This window comes from Adelges cooleyi, unplaced genomic scaffold (genome assembly GCF_023614345.1).
Source record: "Adelges cooleyi isolate 19-005CV unplaced genomic scaffold, UGA_ACOO_1.1 ACOO_flye_CR_arks_rails_tigmint_CR_PRNA_30, whole genome shotgun sequence".
Lineage (NCBI taxonomy): Eukaryota > Metazoa > Arthropoda > Insecta > Hemiptera > Adelgidae > Adelges > Adelges cooleyi.
In genome coordinates this window covers 19,803,279-19,821,791 of record NW_026095971.1, presented here as the reverse complement: position 1 = coordinate 19,821,791, position 18,513 = coordinate 19,803,279, and the positions used below count along the sequence as shown (strand labels likewise).

Genomic DNA, 18,513 nt, shown 5'->3' with positions numbered 1-18,513 from the left:
CTCTTTTATTTGCGAATTTATTTTAACTTATCGAGTAGCAATGAAGGTAACCAATTGGTGCATTTATACATATTATTCTGAACAAATTACAGGTGTGCTTGTATTAGTGCCTAGTAAGTTGGAAATAAGCTTTAATTGTTATTAATAATTGGAGAACAACGTATGGTTTTTAAAAAATATTACATGTGGGCAAATATACGTTTTAAACGTGATATACATTAAAAAAAACTTGTTTTAGGTAAACAAATGTTAATTTTTGAACTCTGATTTTACTTATCTTTGTGCCATCTTGTTATACAAAATAAAATAATTGCCTTTTATGTAGTAGTATAATACCAATTAACGTTCCTATAACTAACGTTTTAAATTTAAGCCTAAGTTATATAGGTCGAAATTCACTCCAAATGTTTCTAACAAAAATTACGTCAAGGAACAAAATAAGCGGTAGCCTCTTTTGTGTTTGAATAATTATCTTTTATTTTTAAATATAAGTAAAATACAAGGTCTAGTCTACGCTCTATGGTTTGATTTTAAAAAGTTGTCTACTAATATGTCTACGGAGTTTTATTAGCTTAACTAATAGTAATATTATAGATAATAAATATTATCCCGTGTCTATGATTTTTAATGTAGTTTTTTATGATAGTATGTTTAACTTTTAAGTCTGTACTTTTAGTACTATTCTTGACCATTGGCTATTGAGATGTGATCTACCGTAAACATATTTAAATTGCAATAAAAAAATATATAATTTTTTGTAAAACAAAAAAATAGATTATTGCATTTAGGTACAGTAACTTATAGTTAATTCATAAGTATTTTAAGTAGTAATAAGTTAAACAAAACAAAATTAATAAGACACGGTAAATTTTTAGAATTAGATTCAAATTGAATTATATTCAATCGATTTAATATTATTGGTGATTCTGACCCCATCGGGAAAACTAGGACAATTGGTAAGGTAGGTTTTAATTTCAAATTAACCCAACTCCTAGGGTATTGGTCCCAAGTAACAAATTTTAAGAAAATGACAAAATGGCAAATCATCGAAAAGCAATAATTTTATTATAATAAGAAATTATTTTAGGAAATAGCTAAAATACGCTGTACAACAATTTTTTACAACAAATGATTCTTAATCTGATATTGTCAGTTTCTTATAATTCAATAAATTAAATTTGCATTATTTCTTATTAAAACCAAATTTGTTTACGTAATAAAAGCGAAAAATCAAAGAACTGTTTCATACATATCCTAGTAAATTTTACAAAAAAAACTCGTATATTTTTACAGAATTGAAATCGAACCATCCTAAGTAGTCGAAATAATGTCTGGCTTTTTTGTTCTAAAACGTCAAAAAAAAGACCGCATGCAATCCCTTAAATTATTTTTATGAGTTATGTATTTATTATTTAAAATAACTAATATAGTAAAAAAAAAACTAGTACAGTTCGGGTCGGACCCGTCGGAGCATATAGTGATGACTGAACATATTGGGGTGGGAGAGGTCACAGGTCTATGTGAGTTATTGAAAATGATAAAATCACTTTAAAATAAATGCTTCGATGCGAATCTCTAATGGTAGTAGTACAAATATCTATAAAGTATTGCACGATTAGGTTGATTGTCTGTTATTAAAATTGTATTGTCATAGTACCCATATATCATAATTATCACAAAATAATACAAATCTTTTTAAATACTTGTTTACTGTTGATTCACTTACTACCTAGAAATTGACTACGGTCAAAGTGTAATTTTCTCCTTATATAATAATAATAATAATAAAAAAGCATGATTGTTCATGTTAGCCTCATCTACCTTCAGTCTAATTTTCAGACTTTAAACCCTCACCTAAAAAGCGAAATAAAGAAAAAGTTTCCAGCACTTTAAGAAAAAAAGGGTTTATGATATATTTTTGGTTTGGCAACGTTTTTCTTTATATATATATATATATATATATTATACGTCATATACTATAATTTATATACCATAATTTAGTGATAACTATATAGTGCAATCCGCGCAAAAGCACTTTTAGTGAGTCCTATCTACACATTATAAAACGTGCACAACAACGCACATCTATGATATTTATTTTATATTATGTTAATCGACTTTTTAATGATGGTTAAATATATTAACTATATTGTACGTGTTGGCAAATGTTTTAGAATTGATCAAGAAAATAGTTTGAGATGACATCAGCCTAATTTAAAAGACAAAAGAAAAAATATTTTTGAAACAACGCATTTGGACAATCATCAAATTAAAAATGTCGATAAAAATAAAATGTCAAACTCACGAATTGTTCCGAAACGTAAAGATCAATTAAAAATTTTGTTAAAAGACGCGAAAAAACAAAGAGAACAAATCGATAGACGTTAAATTATTCATTATAATAGACTCTATTATAACTTTTACTTATGACTTCATTACTCTATTAAATAGAGTAATAAAGTTGAATGTTATAATCAAGACATAATCTTCCAGTGTACTTCAACACCAAATTATTTTGGATAAGACATTTGACTTGATTTCAAATAAAATTGCGATTAAGGTTATAACTTTAATAATACGTATTGGTTTTTAAATGTATAATGTATTTTAGTACTCATTAAATTATATCGCTGTAACTTGTGAGTCTATAGAGTGGCACCAGGAGCAATATAAGTGCTTCCACCTTGAAATATATTTTTTTAAATCCTAGTATATGTGGGAAGCACGCATACGGCATACTGTCAACTATTATAAAGTATATGTAAAATAAATAAGAATATAAAAAAAAGTCAAAATTTGAATTTGAATTTGATCGGATAATATTTGGAGGTCACTTAAAGCTATTTTGTCTTCACTATTCGATTAACACGTGTGATGTTTTTTTTCTGGCTGTAACTTTTTCAATTTTAAAGTACTACAAAAAGATTGGCTCGTTAGAATCATGATGAAAAAAACTTCAAAGATCAGTATAACACGTGAAATACAGTTGATTTATTATTAGATTATTTATTAATTTCATTTGTATTTATCCATAGAATAATCTAAATAATACGATTTAACCCCTGTATTAGTTTTCGGTATTTTTATTGAACTATCCAATCGAATTACTTAAAACTCCATACTAATATTTATAAGATACTCTACACTCTAGTCTCTAGTAATAGTACACTAGCATGATGAATGAAGAGTGGGAATCTCTACTTGATATTGACATTACTAATGTCACATTAGCCTTCATTACGAAAAAAATCCATGAGTCTCCTTATTGATTACTGATTAGTGTGAATTGCCTAGTCACTTTCTCGATGAAGTTACAGATATATGAGAAAAGTAGAGATAATTTTCACAATGTTTAGCAGTTTTTTTTTAAATTGAATAGTTATTAGCACTTGTTCAAAAGTATATAAATTTACTGACAAAATCTCTGTACAACAGCAAGTAACATAGTTTTCCTAAAACGTCATAATGACAATAATGTGTACAATAAAGTGTTTTGATGTAGTTTTGAAGTTGATAAAAATAGAACTATTGTTAGTTATCACATATCATCGTTTAAAAAATATTATATATTAAATTAATACCATAATGGATTTTAATAATAAAAAATATACTTTATACCTAAATAATATATATTACTTATACTATTAATTGTTTAATTTATTATTAATACATATTTGTTTACTGGGTTTACGCTGAAGTTCAGCTGTAATAAAATGACCGTATCATCATAAGATCCCCCATTCAGTGTCCCCGTCCCCCGGTTTAGCTGGTGTAATTTCAAATCATTGATCATTTTCATTAATCTATTCGGTGGTGTCCCCTCAACTGTATACCGTATAAAAATTGGTTTTATCTAATGTGGCTGCACTGTAAAAATATTTGTACTTGATAAATTTTGCATAGATGTCCTTTAACCACAGAATTGATGAAAGCAGTACGTTTACTTGCCATGTAAGCAAAAAAGTAACGGCTATATTGTAAAATCTATTTAGCATGAGATGTTATATCTAAACACAACCAATAGTTATAAATTATAATGTTTAGACATAACATCATAATTCATATTATAGTGGTATACATTTAAGAAGATGGCTGACTCGTTTTTGTGTGATTATATAGTATCTTCCTTTTTTTTATCAGTGTTCGGGGTTTTATCTTATCAGTAATCAATATTCGTTCCGTTAGAAGTTTATCTATAACCGTGGTATGAACTTTTAGATTAAAAAGGTCATATCACAATATTTTTAGGCAAATAATGTGTTCTACATTTTTCAATGTGTATTATTTACAAATGTATATAATAATGTATATTTTTACTAACATCTCAGTTAAATTTTTCCAAATAAATTAATACGGTCTACAATGAGTAAAATTGTATAACAATGTTAAAAATTTATGGAAATCATTTAGCGTTAATAGGCGCCACAGGAACAGGTTTAGCATTGCTAGCAGCTTATGTATTATTTGGGCCATCCAACAAGCCAAAATTGTCCAAAAAACGTTAGTTAACTATAGTTATAATTGTTTATTGGTACTTATTGAATTAATTATAAACAGAAAACTTTAGTCTTGGGCTTAAATTTGATAAAGTAATATTTACAACCGAGATAATCTATTTTAGTTTTTGGAAAAAATGTGTTATGAGTAATTAATATTGTATTACTTGATTATATTATATTTTTTTAATCATAACATATTTATTTATATTATAAAAAATAAATATGTTATAACTCAATTTTTGTATACTATTATAAAATAAGAAAAGAATGGCAGCCGTCAATTTCTTTTAACAATTTAACTGTTTTTTAGGGTGAAAAAAGGTTGCTTATGTTTTGTTAAATAATTTTATAATGTAGTAGGCACTTAATAGGATTTTTTTTTTAATATAAATCATTATACAATATTCTGTTTTACATCTATTATATTAAATAAATATATTATAGATAAACAACATTAATTTTACATACCTTTTTTAAATTTCATTATAGTTATATATACCACTATAAAAATTATTCATAAGTTATAATAGTGTTTTCAGTCAGTAGTATATTTTATCTATGACTATACATAGTATCAAACTACAAATTTTTTTTTTATTTCAGGTGATTTTTGCGGACTGCATAATTTGGGAACTACTTGTTACATAAACACACTGTTGCAATCACTAGCTTCTTGTCCTATATTCATTCAGTGGCTTAATCTGCAGTCAAGAGCGTCTATTGTGTCTTACACATTAAATAAAACACTGCAATGTAAGGATTAAATTTAATTTTAAAAGATCCTACACTTGTCAATTTTTAAGAGGTTACGTACAGCTTGTCGCTTTCTTAATACAACTTTACCAAGAATTATTTAAAAACTATTTAGAACTATTAGAATTATTTCTAAAACTTAAATTTATTAGGCCTTGTTAAGAGTTTTTCCTAGAATTTTAAAATTCAAGTCTTCATTGAGTGCAAAAATCATTTTTCTAAATTTTTGTAAACCAAAAAATAAACCTGGAATTTAAAGCATTTAGATATACTTTGTTTTCTATGTTTTTTTTTAAAGCAATTATTTTATAATTGTTTTAAACATATTAAAAATTTACCTTAATGATTTGACAAGTATTGATTGATTGTTTTTTTTTAACATACTAATTAATCTACTGATTACCAATTTCTTGTTAGTATTGTAAGATGTTTTTTAAACAATTGGAGTGATATTTTTTATAAAACTTTATTTCCTGTAAATTTAAAAGTAATTAAACTTTTTTAATTACATTTTTTTATTATTTCTTAAATTAAAATAAAAAACAAACCTGTGTTAAAGAGGGAGAGGCCACGACCCCAGGGTTTGAACAAATCTCAATATGTACTTAACATACTTAAAATGCTGTCTACTAACCATACTCAATTTGATGTTAACATGATAATGTTTTTTAATTTTTGCCCATGAATAGCTTAGATAGTATAGTGTAATATATTATATAACTAAAAATGAAAATTGAATTTTAACTTGTAAAAATAATTTAGTGGTACATATTGTTTGTTGATATAAATATTCAACATGTTAGCTTTGACGCCAAGCTGTAAAGGTATTGTTTTTACAATGATGTGTTTTTTTTTGTTCTTTTGTTCTTCCAGACCCACAATATCTCTTAAATCGCAAAATAGATTTCTTTATGTAGCAAATCTTTAAATCAGTAAAAGTACCTAAAAGGTGCTACCTTATTGAACCAAAAGTTTAAAAAGTTTATCCCTTCCCTTTATAATTGTTATAGTCTGTTAAAAAGTTAACATTTAAAATTTTAAATTACGGCGCCCAATATGTTTCTTACTGCTACAACTTTTTGAATGTTGACAAACCAAAAAAATATTATAACCCTTTCCTCTCCGCTACATATTATTATTTCGATATCTCTCCCCTTAATTTTTCAATTTTGCAGACACTTGGCTATTTCGACCTATGATTGCCATGCCACTGCTTATTATCATTGATTATAAGTGCTATATTATATAGAATTTATAATCAGTTTATGTACCTATAATATAAACTGTTGTTTAATTATACTAGCTTTCATTTTAATAATGTACTTTTAGTTCTCACTGGAGTCAAAAAAAATGATGATGGCATTGTTTCTCCAATAGAATTAATGAATGTTCTTGAAAAAGTAGGATTCCAGTTCAAACCTCATCTCCAGGCTGATGCTCATGAACTTTTTGTTCATTTATTTTCTGTAATTGAGGAAGAAGCTTATAAAACAAGTTGCAGTGTATGTAAATTATAAATTAATTTTTATGATTAATTTAATGGAATATTAATATTTTGGCAACTATTTAGTTAGCTGATTGCTTGGAAATTAATAAAAATGTGATCAACAATGAAAAAACATCAAATATAATTGATATTAAAAGCAACACCTGTAGCAAAAATCTCAATTTATCTAAAGCTGAAGGAGATATTCTATATAGTATGTCAAATGAAAACAATGTTGGTCCAAGGTGATTATTCAAAATATTACATTATATATCATAAACTTAACACCTAAAACTAATAATTTCAATAGAAACGGCGGTGACAAAAAACATCTCGATAAAAATCAAAATGTAAAACCTCCACCTTTTTTGGGGTATTTGTCAAATAATATTGAATGTTCATTATGCCATTATAAAGTAAGTATAGATATAATTGTACAGTAAGTGTACTAATATATATCAAATTATTTTTATATATAATATATAACCCTTATCACATCTTGTTGGTCTAAATGACCTAAACCAGATAAGACTAAGTGAGAATGAGACTAATGTTGGGAATTATTCGAAAGTTCTAATTTCAGTTAAAAATAGTGGAACATTATAGCATTTGGATACTAATTACTATTCAAAACCAATATATTAAATTAGTTCCCATCAATAGAAAATATCACATGCATCTGATTAAAAAAAAAAAAAAAACTATCCAAGCCATTTAAAACACTGTAAATTTTAAATTATTTAAATTTATAGATAGACGTTGTTGAAGTTGTTCCTATAAAAACAACATTTAAAAGTACCTTTGTTTGAATCTAAATTTATTGGGTTGTGAAATTGTTTTATCTATATATTTTCTTATAACTTAAAATTAGAAATATAAGGATACATTTAATGGGGGAAATTCAGATTTTAAAAGTATTTGAACTTTTATTTTTAATTAAACCTAAATCATTCCATTAAATAATTGTAATGCATTCTTATGGAGTTAAGGTCTTTGAGTTCTTAACCTCAAACATTTTAAATTTAACAAAAACATATTTTTATGTTTATAAAATACCTTTATAAATTATTAGGTACTAATATCTCAGTTAAAATCATTTGCTGGAAAAGGTGTTACAAAGTCAAAACTGAATGAGATAATTACTAAAATTCAAATAATAAAAATTATATATATATTTTTTTTTTAAACAAAATAGGTTTACTTACAATTTTTCTATTTGAATTGTTCTATACAAGAAAAGGCCTCTACCCCTCAAATGTCACAGAGGTCCTTTCTTGAAAAAATATTAAAAATACTCAAAACCCCAAATCAGTAATTTTTGCCACTTGGCTCCACCTTGCATGAAGGTATTCATTTGGACTTTTTTCACCAGTTTTTGCAATTTTTTATAGGACGATCCCTATAATACAAAATACATTTAGTAGATAATATGTTATTAACATTTTTAAAAATTGTATGTTACAGTCCTCATTAAATTATGAAAAATTTTATGTTATATCATTAAATTTACCAGAACGACCACAATTGATGGTAGAATTATCTGATCTCCTTGATAATTACATAATGACAGAAAGACTAGAAAGTCTGCCGTGTAAAAACTGTGATAAAAATAATACTGAGACTGGAGGAAAATCTTTTGTGAAAAGTGTTAAATTTGGAAAAGTATAACTATTATGTAAAAATCTATAAATTCAATTTATATACAATTTTTTTAAATTTTAGTTACCTTCTTGTTTATGTCTTCATCTCATACGTACTGAATATTCCAAAGATCGACCATTAAAAAGAAAAGATTTTGTGGAATTTCCAGAATATTTAAAAATGGATAAATATACCAGTGTATATGATCAATTGAGTAAACTCAGACTGTCAAAAGAAAAATCTTCTCCTGAATCAATTGAAAAGTATTACTCAATTTGTTTGTATTAAAAATGCTATTAACTAGTAATATATACCCTGTTCACCAAGACATGTTCGCTTGGCAGACAGGGTATAGTTCAACGTTTAAATTTTAAAATAGTTTTATCCTATAAAACTAGGTTATTGTACATTTTTCATATAAATTGACTTAGTAAATAAATAATAAGGAAATTGTATGGAAATATGATGAAGTATGTTGTCCTGAATGAGGAATTATATTTACGCCCTAGATTAAAAACTACTTTTCCTTTCTTTTAAATTTAAATGGTATAAACTATATACCTCCATTAGGTTAGGTCTGAAAAGTAGAGCAATCGTTGTAGTTTCACCTCTTGATTCTTTCTAAATTTTCTGTTAGTTAAGAAAAAGAATCTTTTGAGTCTAATTTCCTGAAATTGTTAGAACTTTGTGATCTAATTTTCTCAATTGTAAAAGCTTTATTAAAATAAATTGATAACAAATTAACCCTAAAATGCACATATTTATTGTATTGTATTTTTTTAATTTAATACAATAAATTACAGTTTCAATGCAGAGATGAAAAGGTATTGGCTTTTTTTTTTTAATTTTGGACCCACCACAATAACTCCTTAAAAAGTAAACTGTTTTTTCATGTTCCTATATAGATAAGAAATATTACCCTATAGCTTCTCAATTGGTCTAAAAGTTAAAAAGGTCATCCCTTGCCTTTCAGTTAAGAAAAACCTAAATGATGTCATTAACGTTACCCCCTAAACGTTATGTTTATGTATAAAAAGGGCGACAACTTATTGTTTATATTTACTCTTTGTGGATGTGTACTTTTTGGACACTATTAAAACTTTATTAACTTTTTAACACTATTTATTCATTGTGTAATAATTTTATTTTTAGTTCAATTTAATATTAAATTATGTATTTATTTTTAGGTTAAGGGGAGATAAATATATTTATAGACTTAAAGCTGTCATAGTTCATGCAGGTGAAGATAATGCTGGTCATTTTAGTACTTTTAGAAGAGGGGTTTCAAAAAATCATTCTAGACACAGGTGCAGTGATACAAGGTATTTTGCTATATTGCATGCAACTTTTTTTTTCTATTAGTATTATTTTTATTAATTCTTCATAACCATAATTTTGTTTTACACATTTATGTAAAAGGGTCCGACAATAAAACCAATTAGTCCAAACAAATTTCAATATAACCTTCTAAATTTTATAATTGAGAAAACCAGTAGTTAGCCTAATTTATTATGATTTAATAATTAATTTAAAAGTAATAATATCATTTTTGTATTACAGATTTTTAATATTCTTTTATATGTATTATATATTAACTAACAAAAAAATATCAATTAAAAACAAATATGTAATGGTCATATTTTGCTCCCTGTTACCATTTACAGGATTATGCTAGATTAGCAATTAACCCTGATTAGCATGTGTGACCATAGGTAAGTGGCGACTGATGCATTTGTTTAATAAAAATGGTACTTAATCGTTGCATAATTTAGAGTACATTATTAAATGTTTTGCCACTCATTTAGCTTCTTAAAACACATAATAAATGTATAAGAAAAACTTAGTGTTACTTAGTGTAGAAACGGGCTAGTTGCTCGTTCTGTTAAGTTTTGCTAGGTTTAACTCTATCGACGGTTGCTTCAGCTTAGCCTAGCTATCTAGCTAAGCAATCACATTACAATTTGGTGGAGGCGCCTTTTTCATCATTTATTCCAAGAAGTGACCTAATTTTTTATAAAGGAAAATACTTCGGACACAATTCCATAAAATTTTACCTATTATTTAATTTAACTCTCAGGTTGGAATTATCGTCATGTAGCTAACAGGCTTAGAAACACCTACGCTGCCATCATAAGATGGTTTATTGTAACGTGTGTGTCCACTGTAAACCCTATGGTGTTGTACCCTTACATGCTAATAGAGGTAAATTTTAAATCTATTATTTGAAGGTGAGTGGTAACGAGATAAAAATTGTAACCATTACACGAGTATAAACTATATCATAAAATATAATTGAATCCCAGATTTTATTAATAAATAGATACCTAAGCCTACCTAAATTTTTAATATTCATTAATTTTTTTATTAGTATCCTAATTTTATTAATTATTTAGTATTACATTTTTAATCATTTTTTATGAGTATTTTAAATTTTCAGATGGTTTTTCACATCAGATGCACTTGTAGAAGAAGTTACATTACAAGACGTTCTACGTTCTATTGCATATATGTTGTTTTATGAAAAATGTGAAACATAAAACAAATTTGATTAAATATTGATTAAAATCAACTCGCAATCAAAGCTTTCAAGATAATTAGTGTTGTAGACTACATGATAATTTATTATTGAGTTTATTATTAATATGTATATTAGCTGTTATTATGTGTTTAGTTGCATTTAATGGTATAGTTTATAGTTAATAAAAATGATAGAATAAACATAATTTTTAATACTCGAATGTGGGTTGCATGATACCGTTCATTAGGTTTAATCACAGACTACATGAAAGTATATAATTAGTGGTTTAACACGTTGACTGTTACAAGATCTAAAATGAGAACTTACCAGACTTTGTCTTGACTGCCATAGATTTTTTTCTTAATTTACTCAAACAATTTTTGAAAAAAAAATGTTTTAATTGGAACTATTAGTAAAAAATAATTTCAAATAAGTTTTTTTATAGTTTCAAATAAATTAGAGCCGAGTTCTCATAATAGATCTCGTGGCCGTAGGATGTCACTCTTTGAAATCATTTCATTATAACTGTGAACCTATAAATACAATACCTATCAATAGTTTGACTATTGTATAAACAAATTAATTATGATCAAAGTAATCAGTCGGCTATCATATACAACAAGTATACTCTAATTTTAGTTGGTTCGTCCTATTTGCTGCTATTGTTAAATAAAAACCCTATCCACAACAAATATTCACTTAAATAATAAATATCTAATAATTGTATCTCAGAAAAATAAAATTGACAAGGTAGGCTCTTTTCACGCCGACATACACAAGTTTCAGTAATTAATATTTTAAAAACGAACAAATTTTGGATATAGTAATAATTATTAAAATATATTGTAAAATAAAAAAAATATATACCTATAATTGTAGGTACAACAAATACACATTTAATTTTTAATAAACAGACCAACAAATACCTTAAATATTTAATATAAATCTTGTCCCTCGCACAAATCTAATTACCGACTAGTAAGTCTTTTGCCAACCTCATCACAAAACCGAGTGTTTTAAATGCCTTACAGCACACATATTCAATATGTGGTCTAGGGTCAAGGTTATAGCTAAACTTTAAGCCAAGGTCCATAACATAATCGGATTCTCGCGTAATTTCGTTTATACCAAACATATATGAAAAAACAACTGGAGAAAGGATCCTAGAAAATGTAAAAACCTTACACTTTGAAAGATTAAGGGATAAACCCAATGCACTTAACCATTTAGAAAAGCTGTCAAAGTCAGCTTGTAATTTAAGACATTCCTTAATATTACATACTCGCATATATAATTTGATGTCATCCGCAAAACAGAGGAAGCGACAGTGACGCAAAACTCGATTAACACTGTTTATAAATAAGGAGAAGAGTAAAGGAGACAAATGACCTCCTTGTGGAGGTCATTTAAAACGTTTTTTTTTATTTATAATGAAATAAAATTCGATATAATGACAGTAAGTGATCACATTTATGTACTCCGCCCATTCTTTCATTATAACGAGGTACAACTTCGGGTCTTAGAACGTTTATATATTTTTTTTTTTGCTTTTTATCGTAACGACGACATTGGTCAACCTGTCCTATACCCCACAAATTTGAAGCCGGAGCCACACTTGAACTATCACACTATCATTTTGTTAGCCAATCATAAACGTAAACATAATTAATCACCAACACAGATCATAACGTTACCGATAATAAACTATACTTTTTTTGTTGATAAAACATATTAAAATTATTATGACAAATTATATATAATGTATAATATTTACTTTTGATGTTATGTTTATTAGGAGTACCAGAAAACCAGAACCAGGAACAAGATAACGAAATTTCTGAAGGTTTACCCGAGGGTGTAACTCTACTACCCTATCGGCCGAGAAAGCGTGGACATGTACGACACTCCCGTTCCGACTTTCTTTATGGGGCCGTACAAAGAGAGTCGTGAGCCGGGAGCTCCAATCTTTATTACCGTGTATTTTGAATGACATTTGTCACACATATAAGCCGAACTACCACAAAAGTATATGTAGCATTTTTGGCAACATTTCGACGTTTTATAGCGAGACGCGGAAAGCCAATTGAAGTGAATTTCGACAACGGCACCAATTTTGTAGGTGCAAATAATCAATTGAAGCAATTTCTTCAATTGGCAACAAACACCATTACTGAAAATACAGCCCAAAAAGGCATATGTTGGAAGTTCATTCCTGCACACGCACCACATTTTGGTGGCCTATGGGAGGGAGGCGTCAAGGCGACAAAATATCATATCCAAAGAGTGGTCGGTCTAACCATTTTATCATTCGAAGAATTTACTACAATATTGGCACAAGTTGAAGCAACTCTTCATTCTCGTCCTCTATGTGAGCAATCAAATGACCCTCAAGACCTTCAATTTTTGACACCAGGACACTTTCCATCGGTTTGTGCAAAGTTCAGTTAGTGTTTTGACTCTGCCAAAGAATATCGCATGATGTCCGACGTAGAGAATACTTGTGCCTCAATAATTATTGCTTGTTTGGCGGAACAAAAAAAAAACAGAAAAGAAAGCTAGCGTGGATAAAGGAATGGTTCTATACTTCCATCGTGGAAGTTTCTTGAATTTGAGACAATTTCGAGAATTCTATCAGGAAATCTTGGGTAAATACCAAAGATTAGGCACATATACGTCGCCAGATCCAGCACCGGATTACATGCTGGCCTTTACTTTTTTAAGTTCTCGATGGTACGAAGAGAATTTATTTTGGTACGCACGATATCCCTATTAGCGTTGGGGCCTATTTCTTTAATTTTCTGCACCAGTTTCTCGAATGCCGCATCCTTCTTAATTCTATTTTTGTACATGTCACATTTTACTTTCCACAGTTCGGAAAGCTCACGATAAATAGCGAAAAATTCACGCCAAAGTCCTTTCTCGTCATAATTTGCTGTCGCCATTATTAATTAAAAACCGATTAAAAATTACTACTTAAAAAAAATCTACACATGTTTTAAATTTTTATCTGTGGTCTTTCCACGTGTGATGTTTGTCAATGTTTAGAAATAACCACTACATTTATTAATATTTTAGAAGATAGCCTTCACGTTTTTTATATATAGCATTAAAAACCGTGTTACATATTTTTGAAAGTGTCCGTACTCCGAGCACTGGCCAGCTATAATAGATTGCTTATTAACCAATAGATAATTCCAGGAAAAAGAGTGATAACTGTACATAATATGAAAAAGAACAAAATGTCGGACACATCAGTCTGGGCTTAGGCTTCCCTTCTGGTTATTCTGTGTAATATAATATGATTCCCGTATGTCCCTTACAATTCACATTATAAATATCATTGATTAAATACAAAAATTGGAACAAATCTACTTTACCGGACACCTTTTTTTTTAAAATCGGTAGTATTTTGCATGCTGATTACAAATCTGCAAAAAATTTGGGCCGCTCGACTTACTTTGGAAGTTACAGACGTTTGAAGTTCGCAGATTTTGACATACGCGCGCGCCCGGCAGGCCCCGTCTCCCGGCCGCCCACGAGTACTTCGTTAGTCGGTCGCCGCTCTCGACATACCGGCCGTCTTTCGACGTCGCGGTCGTACTTTAGCGAACACTTTTTTTTTCGATTTTTTTATTGCCATATTACAGTGTTTTTTACGCTGATTACGAATCTGAGTTTAAAATCGGGCAGACTTCTTTTTTCAGTTAAGTTTTAATTAAATAAACTGCTAACTATGCAAAACAACTCCCTACGCCTGCCGGCTCCGGGAGCCGTCTCGAGCCCCTTCGGGGCTCTTCGTTGGATGGAAGCTCACGCCCCCAAACCCCCAGAGGAAAAAATAGCTCACCTAAAGGGAATAAAAAAACTAACCTGAAACTGCCAGGAAGCGGTCAGCGACCTAACGAGACAAAACCTAGCCCAGTGATCGGCGATCTTTAAACGCATGTAACTTGTTATCAGTATAACGCGCGATCTTTGTTATGAAGTACCCGGCGGCCGCGGGTAGACGTGCGGCGCTAGGCGGCCCAAAATTTTTACATATTCGCAATCAGCGTGAAAAATACTATCGAATCAAAAAAAAAAATCGAAAAAAAAGGTGTCCGGTAAAGTAGATTTATACCAAAATATTATACTTGTATATGTATTATATTAATATTTAACCATATTATGATCTCAGAGTCCATCCATTATAGTCTGGCTCCCAGCCGCAAAAACAATAATAATATGGCAGTCAGCCTTTTTCGGTGGCTCATAAGAACCCTTGTAATTTTTTTTAAAGTTTCCCTTCTTGTTATTCTGTGATTAAACCATGTGACTCTTCGAGGTGTTATCGCAATGCGTAGACCGCGGTAGTCTCTACGTTTGTTATCTTTTATGTGTCGTTGGAAAAAAAATGTTTAGAAGTTAGAACTCCCGTTTGGTTAGGTCGTCATAACTCATAATTAAATCTTGACTTTATTCGTTAAACGGTAGTAAAACTTAAATAACTAATATATAATTTGAGTTGTTGTGCGTTTCCTAAGTAATAAATAATATTGGTGGTTTAGAATGGTACGCTATAAAAATCGGTAAGTAAAGAATACTAAATAAGTAGGCAATATTTACTTTTATTGAAAACGTTATGAAGTGAATAAATTGTGGTTGTTATTTATTATAATTTGAAATAAATTTATGTTTATCTTGAGATGTTATTACATTTTTTTTTAGATATTTGGTAGTTCAACTAAATATTCTAGAAAATAATGATACCCATCTGAAAATTACAAATAAAGATCTGCAGTTATCTGTACTAAATGTTTTGAAAACACTCCATGGAGATTTTGGTGTTGGAGCAATTCAGACATGTTTTAAAGGCAAGTATATTAATATTAAATTTCCTAAAGAATGTACAAGTTTTTATTGCTACAACGATCTTCCTTTATTTATAAAAATATAACTTCTGGGCCATCATCTCAGTTATTTAAAGCGTGTGACTAGTTCATGATAAATTAAACACTCGCAAATTACCCTTCTGTTTATATGTTTGTCACATTAATTCAATCTTCTTTGGTACAGTGGCCAAATGGATTGAGGCGGCTAGGCTGGCAAGCACTACCATCAGTTAAAATCCGGTTCGAGTGGCCTCTCACATTGGGCAAGGATATCTGTTTAGGAAAAGAGACTGCTATCCTCTTTGACATGGCAAAAATCTAAATGCTGAAAATAAGACATTTCACCAATATGTGACCGAACAAAGCCCAAACAAGTTTACTCTGGCTCTTAAGTGCCATATGGGATAATATTAATAAATTATTATTGTCTAGATAAAAAGATATGATATGTTATATAATCAAAAGGTACTAAAAACATTTACTTTTTTTACTTTAAAAAATGAGCAGTAAAGGTTTTATTTCGCACAAAGCAGCTCTGTGTAAAGTTTTTAGAAAACTTCTAATAACATTTTCAATTTTTTTCATGATAATGCCATTATCATAATATTTTTTTTTTTATAAATCCAAAGAGTGTCCCATAATAACTGAGAGTAGTGCTCTTACTTCTAAATTGCTAGGGCATTGAAAATAAGTTGGATTGTAGTTCAACTCATTAGCGAACAACTGAGTGCTCTGCAAGCTGATTAGGTAAAACTTTTATAGTTAAGACTTTTTTACTAAAAGTAGTTTAACAGTCAATTCCAGATTTCAGGCTTTCGACTTTTCCGTTAAGTGGTACAAAAAGCTCTTTTGCATTGCTTGTAGAAGGTCGTCAATATGCGATGAAGTTGGGATCGACATTTTTACCTACTACTGGAGCAGGAGAATGCGACATGGAAAGTGGTAAAGCCGAAAGCCTGAAATATGGAGTCTACTCTCAAACTTTTAGTAACAAAATCATAACTGAATTTTTTACCTAATCAGCTTACAAAGCTATTGTTAGCTAATGAGTTGAACTACAATCATCAATCCATAGTAATTATGTATTCTACATTAGTGATATAATTTACAGTTACTTATGTTTAATATTAGTTAATTTAACTAATTGCAGTTCATTATTGTAATGTAACAAACAAAATAATAATATTTAAGACAAGACATGGTCCACATACATTACTGTCCTCGGCAATTCCATTTGTAAATAAACTTCAAGATGGTATTAAAATAAAACTATCAACTATTTATACTGGAGCGTCCATATTTCAATGTCATAAGTTTATTAAGGTAATTATACAAAGTAAAAAAAAAACATACCTTGTTTAATAATAATTTTGAATAATAGACAGCGAGGTTGTACAATTCATAAATGCTGACAAAATATCACACTAAATACAAGTTACTGGATTTTACAGTATAAAACTATACTAATATATGAATAGACAAATAGTGGTGCCTCGCTCCATTATTTTTTATTAAGCAACTACCTGCCTCCAAACTTTCTTCAAAACTTTTAGGCTATACAGCCTTCTCTCAGTAATCCGGCCCTATTATTTTTGTTATACAAATAAATAATACTCGTAATATGTAGCTAATAGAATTGATAAAGGTCAACCGATATAGTCCCAATAAACCAACTGGATATTTGTTCAACCGACAATCCTGTTTTATTATCACATTTTCTTTATACAACGTATTATTTTTGTCCTCAGTGATAATTACATATATAAAAAATGTCTCAACAGAGACGCAAAGGCAACAGAAAATTGACAAATTTTAAGTAAATTCATATCAACATTTATAACAATTTGTAAACCTTGTTACTTAAAGTTAAACTTCTATGATAAAGAACTAGGGAAAAGTTGTAGTTCAATCCATGAAAGATTTAACACATTCATAAAATTGTAATTACAAGTTGCATATATTATTTTTTAAGATTTAAAACAACGGTGGGCTCTTTTATATGCTGCACTGAAGTCCACTCATATATTAGTATGGCTCGATGTCATAACATGCTATATAATAAAGCTAATTTTTTTATGTTATGTTTCAGAATTTCCAAAATAATCTCGTCAGACAAGTATCTGATAAAATAAATGAGTCAACTGCAGAAAAAATGTTGTCTTTATCCGGCGTGTTAAAATTCAAAAAAACACAATTAGTGTCCTAATAATATTTATTTAAAATCAATAATTATGCCCCAAAATTTAAATGTTACTATAATTATAAACATTTTTTTTTAAGTTACATTGTTACCTATATAAAAAGTTTAATGTTTTTTTGTGCTAATTAACCTGTTCGAGGTATTATAACCAAGTTATACATAAACTAAATTATAATTATTTTCTGTGTACAATGATAACAATATAGTGAGTTTCTAGAAGACATATTGTCAAGTATATGCCATGGACTACGATCAACATCTGTATACCCTATTACCATACAAAAATGTTTTTTTTTCATTTAATTTTAAGGGCTGAGTTCAACTAAAAAATCATCTATATTCTAATATAATTATATTATTTGTTCAAGTACTTATTTAGAAAACTCGTCAAGTGAAATAATATATTTATTTAATTATACTTTTATTTTACAAATAGTATGTTCCAGAAAGGTTATCTCTTTTACTGGAAAAATTACATTTTGTATTTTCTGACTTAACATGTTTTGCTCAATTACACTACTACAATATAAATTTGATTAACTTTA

The 18,513-nt window shown here is 28.6% G+C and overlaps 3 protein-coding genes across 4 annotated transcripts; all 3 read left to right on the top strand.

Annotated features, from left to right (window-relative positions):
* The first annotated feature begins 4,231 nt into the window (after window positions 1-4,231).
* LOC126839248 (ubiquitin carboxyl-terminal hydrolase 30 homolog) lies at window positions 4,232-11,039 on the top strand. Of its 2 annotated transcripts, none has more exons than XM_050574433.1 (9): window positions 4,232-4,500; window positions 5,103-5,252; window positions 6,582-6,754; window positions 6,823-6,983; window positions 7,049-7,154; window positions 8,203-8,400; window positions 8,461-8,642; window positions 9,567-9,686; window positions 10,817-11,039. In XM_050574433.1, the coding sequence occupies exons 1-9, from the start codon at window positions 4,383-4,385 to the stop codon at window positions 10,914-10,916; spliced, it is 1,308 nt and encodes a 435-aa protein (XP_050430390.1). In that variant the 5' UTR covers window positions 4,232-4,382; the 3' UTR covers window positions 10,917-11,039. The 2 variants fall into 2 exon arrangements, with proteins under 2 accessions (XP_050430390.1, XP_050430389.1); XM_050574432.1 differs by having other exon boundaries at window positions 4,233-4,500; window positions 9,567-9,701; window positions 10,817-11,038.
* Window positions 11,040-12,883: 1,844 nt separating this feature from the next.
* Window positions 12,884-13,345, top strand: LOC126837891 (uncharacterized). The gene has a single exon (XM_050571862.1). The coding sequence runs from the start codon at window positions 12,884-12,886 to the stop codon at window positions 13,343-13,345; it is 462 nt and encodes a 153-aa protein (XP_050427819.1).
* Window positions 13,346-15,015: 1,670 nt separating this feature from the next.
* Window positions 15,016-18,376, top strand: LOC126839249 (ribonuclease P/MRP protein subunit POP5). Its single transcript, XM_050574434.1, has 4 exons — window positions 15,016-15,465; window positions 15,605-15,750; window positions 16,919-17,091; window positions 17,858-18,376. The coding sequence occupies exons 1-4, from the start codon at window positions 15,446-15,448 to the stop codon at window positions 17,972-17,974; spliced, it is 456 nt and encodes a 151-aa protein (XP_050430391.1). The 5' UTR covers window positions 15,016-15,445; the 3' UTR covers window positions 17,975-18,376.
* Window positions 18,377-18,513: the final 137 nt, after the last annotated feature.